At 42.7% G+C, this 8,961-nt stretch overlaps 1 protein-coding gene across 1 annotated transcript; it reads right to left on the reverse strand.

The window, feature by feature from the left end:
- Window positions 1–308: 308 nt before the first annotated feature.
- On the reverse strand, window positions 309–8,891 carry Maip1 (matrix AAA peptidase interacting protein 1). The gene is made up of 5 exons (XM_006974887.4): window positions 8,340–8,891; window positions 4,793–4,864; window positions 4,339–4,465; window positions 2,864–3,011; window positions 309–563 (listed from the first exon to the last, which is right to left on the reverse strand). The coding sequence occupies exons 1-5, from the start codon at window positions 8,790–8,792 to the stop codon at window positions 485–487; spliced, it is 879 nt and encodes a 292-aa protein (XP_006974949.1). The 5' UTR covers window positions 8,793–8,891; the 3' UTR covers window positions 309–484.
- Between the last annotated feature and the right edge of the window lie 70 nt (window positions 8,892–8,961).

Genomic DNA, 8,961 nt, shown 5'->3' on the forward strand with positions numbered 1-8,961 from the left:
TTCATGTTCCCTGGTGTCGGTGGACATCTAGGCTGGCTCCATTCATCACTGGTGTCAACAGGGACAAACAGGGATGCTCTACAGAGGTTCTACCCAGTCTTTCTTATCTGGACAGTGATGGAAACAAGTCAGGCAGCAGCAACTAAAATCTCCTAGAAACTTGGATTGTTAATTTAGAGATATGTAAGTAGTTTCAATAATTCATGTCTATAAAATTAGTTCATGACATGTACACATATAAAACATGAGAACACCAATGTGGAGCTGTGGTTCTGTTTTACTTTGACCTCCTTTAATGAACACTATCACTCTGTGAAAATGCTTTATTGTATCATATTGATATACTGCAAGGAATATTCCCAAATAATACAAAAGTAATCCACAGACTTAATTAAGTGAAAACCAAATGATCCAGAAACGTTTCTTCCTTAGTTTTTCACAGCAATTATTAAAAGTTCACACCCTGATTTTCTTCCAAGAAAGATTATTCTAGTAACTTTGAGTGTTCAATCCGTGCAATAGTCCAGTCAGGCTTTACTCCTTGTGTGAATTCCCTCTGAAATCTAGGAAAAACATTATAAATACTGTGATCTTCCACCAACTCAAATATTCTCACATAACTATACAACTGGCAAGCATAAATTACAAGCAGTATTTAAAAAGAACCTAATTCAATGGTTAATGCTTTACTCTTTTAATTTAATCAGAACAATACCATAATACTGAAGTACTCTTAACTCCTGAATTTTTAATAGTCTGATCTCTATTCAACATCCACTAGCCCCTGAAAGACACTTGATTTTGTTACTAACTACTCACTAAAGTGCATGCCCACTCTGAGCAGAAGGGAACTGGACTCCGGGTATACAGACAGAACTTTAGATATCAGCACACAGGGCAGACTGTAACATCAGTTACCAAGTTAGTGAAAAATCGTGGAATTTGGTTCAGTTCATATACATCAAATCAATCTTTTAAGTATCAGGTTTTTGAAAGAGATTTATTTTTATTTTTAATTGTGTGTGTGTGTGTGTGTGTGTGTGTGTGTGTGTGTGTGTGTATGTGTAAGTATGTGGATGTGGGGCCTAGAAATTGAACTTGGATCTTCTACAAGAGCAGTATGTGTCCTTAACCACTGAACCATCTCCCCAGGCCCCAGTCTGAGCATTTTGAGCCATCCTGGTCTTACAAGGAATATTAGAAGAAACAAAATTTAGTACTGATGATACGGCTCTTAACTATAAACAGACATTTTAAAAGAGGCAATTATTAGATTTAAATTAAACAAGTATTGAGTATCTAGAGAATATTTTGGATAATTATAATCAAAGCATAAAAACAAAACAAGAACAAGAACAAATGGTTCCCAGGCCAGACATGATGGCAAGCTAATCCCAGCACTCAGGAGATAGAGGCGAGTGGAACTCTATGAGTTCTAGATCGGCCTGGTCTACAGAGTGAGTTCCAGACTAGTCAGAAATACGTAGTGAGACGCCGTCTCAAAACAAACAAGCACTCACAAACAAAAAACTTTTAGACAGGTGAAAAAAAAGAGGATATGATTCTTGTGAGACAGAATACATCTTCCTTCCTAGGACACTTTGGCATTTGTTGTTACTTTAAAACAAATTTATATATTACTGGCAAAATAACAGCAGTATTCTCTTACAAAGTGTGTCTCCACTGACTTGCTTTAGCTGCTCACCTTCCCAAAAATTACAAAATAATGTCTCTTCTAAGTCTCTTTAAGGGCAGGCAGCATCCCTTCAATTCTGCATCTGACCTGGAGTGTTTAGCATATGAAAGGTTATAAATTAATGTCTTCTGAATGAATAATACCTATGCCAACTATGGCAGACTTGAAGTTCTAAAGATGGGGGCATCTTACGTTTCCTCCCATACACACCTCTGTAATGTGACACTGCTCTTTATTGTTCATCAAAATGGGGCCTGGGGTGTCTCTAGACACCCTTTAAACTGTACAAATCCTGGGACTAAATGTTGCTTTAGTTCTGTTTATGGGCCCATCACTTTCCAAGTTCTACCTCTTGGCATTCAGTCACCAGGCAAATGGTGTCACAAGCTGGGCGGCGGAGGTGGAGGTGGTGGTGGTGGTGGTGGTGGTGGTGGTGGTGGTGGTGGTGGTGGTGGTGGTGGTGGTGGTGGTGCAGCACACCTTTAATCCCAGCGCTCAGGAGGCAGAGCCAGGCGGATCTCTGTGAGTTCAAGGCCAGCCTGGGCTACAGAGTGAGTTCCAGGAGAGGCGCAAAGCTACACAGAGAAACCCTGTCTGGAAAAACCAAAACCAAAACCAAAAAAAAAAGGTGTCACAAGCTAAACTAAAGCTGCAAGCCAAGCTGTGAAAGTCCTGGAGAAAGAGCTGCCAGAGAGAACAAGACACCACACAGGCCAGCTGAAACCATTGTGGGAATCAATCCTCCTGTCCTTGAGACCCTCCCTGATGCAAGTGAAGCAGAGGAAGCCCAGAGCTCATACCACAGTGAAGTACAGGCCAAAGAATGGCTGTTTGAAGCCCCTGACTGTGGGTTATTTTTTTTCTTCTGAAACAGTGTGAAGTTCTGTGTAGCCCTGGCTGGCCGGGAACTCACTGTGTAGACCAGGCTGGCTACAGAGATCCACCTGCCTCTGCCTTCTGAGGGTTAGGATGAAAAGTCTGAGTCACCATGCCCAGTGAAATGCTACCACTTTCTACTTTTAACAATTCTATTTCATATTCGGTTTCTCTTCATAAATAGCTTGTCAAATTTCAATCCTTTTCTTCCTCAAGCTCCCGTCAGTTTTCATACTTGTACAGTGCTTCCATTTTCTGGACAATGGAAACGAACCGCACGATCATACTTACTCATAGCTTGCACTAAGCAGTTGTTTAGTCTCCACGTTCTGGTCCCCCAGCTTCACCTGAAACACACTGGCTCCACTTAAAGTCTCACTGGGGATGTCGGCACTAGTCAGATACCAAAAGCACATCAGGATGTTAACGAACTTCCTTCCTTAGAGAGAAAACACACACGTACATACACACACATACAAATCAGAATCATCTATCAGCTCCATATCCAAAACAAAATCAGAAACAGTCAGTCTGCTTGTCGCAGATCAACCTTTGTGCATATTCCAAAGCAACTGAAAATACATGAATTAACGCCATTTTCTCCAAAAACTGTCTTAGAGCTCTGTCCTCTTTGCATCTTGGTAACCATCTACTGTTTGTTAGACACAGACTTTGTAGAGTGTACCACATGGATTAATCTCCACTTACACCATTTCCTAAAGTTGAAATACTCTTAAGGCAAATACCTGGTGCCCCCAAAACAAGCAAGAGGCCACACCCACAATTCTGTCCCTGCTCAACTGTTCCAAAGAACGGCCTTTCTTCTTTTATTGTTGTGCCTTAAGTCTCACAATGTACGTATAACTCAATTAATAACTAGGGTGCTAAAATGGGCTCCGAAATGTTAGGGAAGAATCAAGTATCACCCAAGACACCTTCCAGTATTTCAAAGTGACTCCCATGTGAGCGTATCAATTCAAAGTCCTCCACTGTCATGGCCTCAAAGGATATAAGCAGAGGCTACTGCTCTCGTGTGCCTGCCCTGTGATGCACACATACGAAAATCTGTAAATGGACTGAGTGAGCAATGAACTTTTGGTGTGCTACTGGGAAAGGACCAGATAACCAAAGTTCCTTCCAGCTTTACACCATTACCTAATGCAACCTGGGAGCTTTGCAATCTTCTTTCTTATCCGTCTTTATCTGATACTGTTCTGGTTTCCTTTTATACTTTAGTCCTTCCTTGTAACACACAGCTAGGAATGTAAAATACTCAAGTTTTCTACACTTTAGGAAATCTGATATATAAATATTTTTATTTGAAACATGGGAGCAGCCTGTTCTAAACAAACTATTTTCATCAACATATGTGAGATTTTTTTTCTTTTTGTTTTCAAGATAGGGTCTCTCTATGTAATCCTGGCTGGTCTTGAACTCAAGAGATTCTCCTGCCTCTGCTGGGATTAAAGGTATAAGCCATCACACCTGGCCTTGGATTTTCCTGCTGTAAACAGTAACCAGGCACCAACTCTTTCAGAGTTAGGTATTTAAACAGCAAATATGGTATATTTTTCTTTCTTTTTAAATTCATATTTTTTATTTATTATGTATATTGGGCTGGTTTTGCAAACGAGAAAAGTGATACAGGCTTTGAAGGGCTACAAACGTCAGCTCACACAGACATAACTCCTCTATCCTGAGGTACTCACTGCTTTGGTTTATTTGAACAATTAACGGTCATGTAAAGTTGCCTCGGCCAGCGTTACCTTTCTCATCATAGTAGATGGAGATGTCCCCTGTTGATGTATAGACAATTTCGTCTATGTTCGCAGCAAGTGCATTTTTATGGTTATCAGACAGTGAAGCGACCTTTTCTTTTAATACCTGTAGCACCTGAGTAGGAAAAAGAAAACCAGCAATTTACCCATTCAAGTTTTTAAATTATTTTATTTTTTCAATTATTAATTTTTTATTTTGCATACCGACCACAGTTTCCCTTCCTTCCTCTCCTCCTGTTCCCTCCCCTTTAAAGTATTTTAAAAAGTGATATTTATCATGGGATTTTCTAAGACCTATTTTTAAAATATTTTCCTTTATCTACTCATCCTAAAAAATAAAAGTTACTCAACTAGGTAATTCCTGACAGCACATAAGTGAGACTATGTTTATATCATTCTATTCCAAGAATCATACACTTTTGAAATGAAAAGAACACTTTACCTCTTTGGCTACAAGTTCTTCCAGTAGATCAAATTTACACTGTGACAGCAACTTAGATACATGAGCAAAAGCCTTGAAAAAAAAACACAGAAGGGTAAAGATGACAATTATACCATACAACATACATACGTCAACGGTTAATTTAACAGAGACTTGCTTCATGGCAAATGGGATATTAAAAACTATTATAATAATGTTGAGCATGACTGCTTTTAAGTTGGTTGACTTTTTTCAGATAGCATGACCGCATATACAGCTGCAAACGAGCCAACTACTAATTATGAATCCATTTTTAGGTCCTGGGAAATGACAGTGTGTGGTATATATAGACTAGATAGCTCAGTAAAAATTTACTGTATATTTTATTTTGAAATGATGATGTAAATAACTATGATCTATCTCTTAATCATTTCTAGACAACAATTAGAAAGGAGGACACTTGGGAGGAGGGATGAGAGGGGGGATCTGTGGTTGGTATGTAAAATGAATAAAAAAAAATTTTAATAAAAAAAAAGAAAGAATGTAGGACACTCTAGAGTCTAGACTGTACTGGAAGTTTAGAGAGCTGGATTATAGACAGCACCTCTCTAAGAGATATAAGGTAGGGTTAGGAAGGTGGGAGAAAAGAGAAAGAGTTTATCATCAACAGTGATCTCCACCTGAAGTATGATGTCTTATTTTAAGGAGAGGGGAGAGAAAGCACAATTCTCCACATTCCCAGCAATGAGGAAAATGGTACATTTTTATCCCGTGTGTACTTCAGGAGCTCTCAGTCTGTTGAGAGAAGACAAGTTCAATAAGCACTGGATGGTAGGAACAGTAGGGTAAAAGCGCACAGAGAGCTATCTCCTCTAATCCGATAGGACCACAGAGGGTTCCCTAAAGGGAGTAGCTGAGATCTGAAGAACTGGCAGGAGAAAGGATACGCACAGGCATGTCAGACAGAGAACACTGCAAGTCACTGCTCAGCTGACCTCTCTGTCGTGCTTATGTTAAAGCCCGACACAGCTGTGGAATGAGATTCCATTTGGAGACGCCCCTTTAAAGAAGCGATTAGATAAAAATGAGGTGGTTAGTGCAGGTCCTAATGCAGGACCACTGGCACCTTTACGGCAGTAGAGATGCCGGACAGAAACAAATGCAGAGGCCTCAGGAGGAAGCGAAGCTTCGATACCTAGATACTCAAGTACTTGTGTTTAAGCTATTCAATCTGCGGCCTCTGCTCTGACACCTGGCACACGACTACAATACAGGGCAGATGGCTTTTGAGAGGATGCGCATCTACAAATGGATTCCAGGTCTCCCTAAACACTTAAGGAGGTGCTCAGGGTCAGAGATCTTATAACGTGTGGTGAGCTCTCACATGCAATAGGAGCGGCAATCTGGACAGGAACTGTAATCACTATGCAGAAACTGCATCTCTAGTTTGTGTGGTTGAGATCATACCTGAGAAAGTTACCCTGAAAAGTAATCATCATGAGGCCACCCTGGTAGGATTGCAGTGACATAGGAATGTCTACCTCAAGACACTTCTGGAAACAGCCTTCTTTTTTCACAGAAAATGCTGAACAGCTGACAAGAAAGCTCTAAGACTAAGAAACAGTGCATGGCTCAAGGGTAGTTAAGAAGATACATACATACTGATGGAAGTGAGTGCATTAGATTATGTATGTCCTTATGTCATGATAAATATTTGCCTAAATTATCTGTACCCATTTCAACTGCTGGTGACTCTGGAGGACCAAGGCCGCTTTTATTATTAGGAATTTATTTCTTATTTTATAAGTGTTTTGCCAGAATGTGTCTGGGTACCACATGAGCATAGTGTACCTCCTGAGGCCAGAAGACAGGGTGAGATTCCCTGGACCGAGAACTGCAGACAGTTATGTGCTGCCATATGGGTTCTGGGGACGGAACCTAGGACCTCTGGAAGAGTAGCCTGTGTTCTTTAACCACTGAGCTCTCTCTCCAGCACCAAGGCTACTTTTTGTGGTTACTAGAACACTAAAATTTAACCTTTTAAAACTTGACTTCATCACGTCTAAAAGAGGATTAGATAAGAGGCCCTTTCAATTGCATGTGATATGATTTCCATTCCTGACACATAAATAAAGCAGTGTAGTCATGTACGGATGATAAGGTAGACTCACACACGGGTACTGCAGAGTGTAGGATCACACCACTTGATCTCTACAAGCACAGCTGACACAGAGAACTACCAGCAGTAAATTGACCCTTCATCATGACACTGAGGTAGGCATGATTACTCAAGCTTGCTTCTTTCAAAAAAAAAAAAAAAAAGATTTATTTATTTATTATGTATACAGTGTTCTGCCTGCAGGCCAGAAGAGGACAACAGATCTCATTACAGATGGTTGTGAACCACCATGTGGTTGCTGGGAATTGAACTCAGGACCTCTGGAAGAGCAGCCAGTGCTCTTAACTGCCAAGCCATCTCTCCAGCCCATATTTTTGTGAAAACACATGTACTAGCCAAGAGTTGACTCAAGGAAACCGGAGTTAATAGTGACACTTGATTATATGAAGTTGAAAACACTAATTTATAACTAATATATCACATGAGTTGGGTATAAATGACTACAATTTGGGAAAAAAATCTGAAATAAGCCAGGAGTAAAATTATAAATATCAGCATGTAGTTAATTATAGTCAATGTTATTAAATTATTACGCTGATGGTCTTCGGTGATATGAGCTGGGGAATAAACTATGACTTATACCTTTGTTTCAGTCAATAGTTCTGAAATACTAGGGATTGACAGGGAAAATTAAAATAGCCTTCCATCTTAGAAAGATATATGGACACACAAAGTCTGTAAATAATCTCCGGATTCAAAGCGACCACTCTAAGGTGATATCATTTGTCCTTCAGTAAGGTCATGACTGGCAAAGCCAGAGCGAGGAATCACAAATGCCCGAGCATTCCAGTTTGCTGGGTCTGGGCACTTAGCAGACCAGCAGCCTCAGCAAACTCTTTGAAAGGGTACAATTGCTCAGTCCCATCTCCAGCCTCATGATCCTTGAAGGAAGCTGTAGGTAGAGGAGGAGGATGACAATACAGCTCTGTCAGAGAGCTCATACCTAAAATGATATCATAGTACTCCGGCAGTGTTATCTTATTCCTCACCATACCTTCTCCACTGAGATTCACAAATACTTACGAAGTGCCTACTCTGTGTGCTAGGCTCTGTCTTCTCTGACTTTCTAATTCGGGGGGGGGGGGGGGAAGAGACACAATCATACCCAGGAAAAGGCTACACAGCTTTCAAGTGGCAGGAACAAACAGGCTTTGAGCTTACTCCGATTCAAAGCCTGAAGTGAAAAATACTGGGAGGCCACCGTCACCCTGGTGTCTTAATTGAATCCCTCCTTCTTGCCGGTCACGCAAACACAGCTAGCTCTATGCTTGTCTGCGTCGCTACCATCGTTTGGTAACTTGGATCGTAATGAAGAACCTCACTGCTTAACACCCGGGCATGTGAGAGCTGACACGCACGAGGCGACCAGGTTAGAGAAGCCAAACCAACCTGCTTCGCCCCCTCAGAGAACTCAGCGATGCTGAACTCCTTGTCGAAATAGGCCCAGATAAGGAAGGCGTAAATTCGAGTCCGGACCCAGTTGATGGGGTTGGAGAAGCCCAGAATGATCATTCTGGTCTTCTGCCGTTGCTGGGGCTGCTCCTCGGTGCTGTAGCTGCGGCTGGGACCAGCGGGGAAGGAAGCGAGGGCTGGAAGAAGTTCTGCCCGGCCGAGCAGGGGCCGCCGGGGGCCCCGGGAATGCAGCGCCGGGGTCGCCCAGGCCCAAGTGCAGCGAGGGACCGGGACCGCGCTGGAGCCCAGGCAGCGGCGGCGGCACAAGCAGCAACACTCAGCCAGCGACAGCCTCACCTCGGTGGCACCCAAAGTCCGGAGTCGGGTGGCCCGGCCGGGCAGCGGCCGAGAAAGCAGGGGCAGAGGCAGAAGACGGGCGGCCAGCGCCATGTTGGTGACCTTTCACCTCCGCATAACTGTGCGGTAGCGAAAGGAGGCCGGAGGGAAACCAGCGCGGCGGCGCCGGGGACGCGGAGCCACGGCCGCCTGCTGCTGCCACCTCTGGTGGGTCCGCCCATCGCGCCTGTGCCACACGCCGCCCAGGCAGCCGGCCTCGGCC

This window comes from Peromyscus maniculatus, chromosome 13 (assembly GCF_049852395.1).
Source record: "Peromyscus maniculatus bairdii isolate BWxNUB_F1_BW_parent chromosome 13, HU_Pman_BW_mat_3.1, whole genome shotgun sequence".
Classification (NCBI taxonomy): domain Eukaryota; kingdom Metazoa; phylum Chordata; class Mammalia; order Rodentia; family Cricetidae; genus Peromyscus; species Peromyscus maniculatus.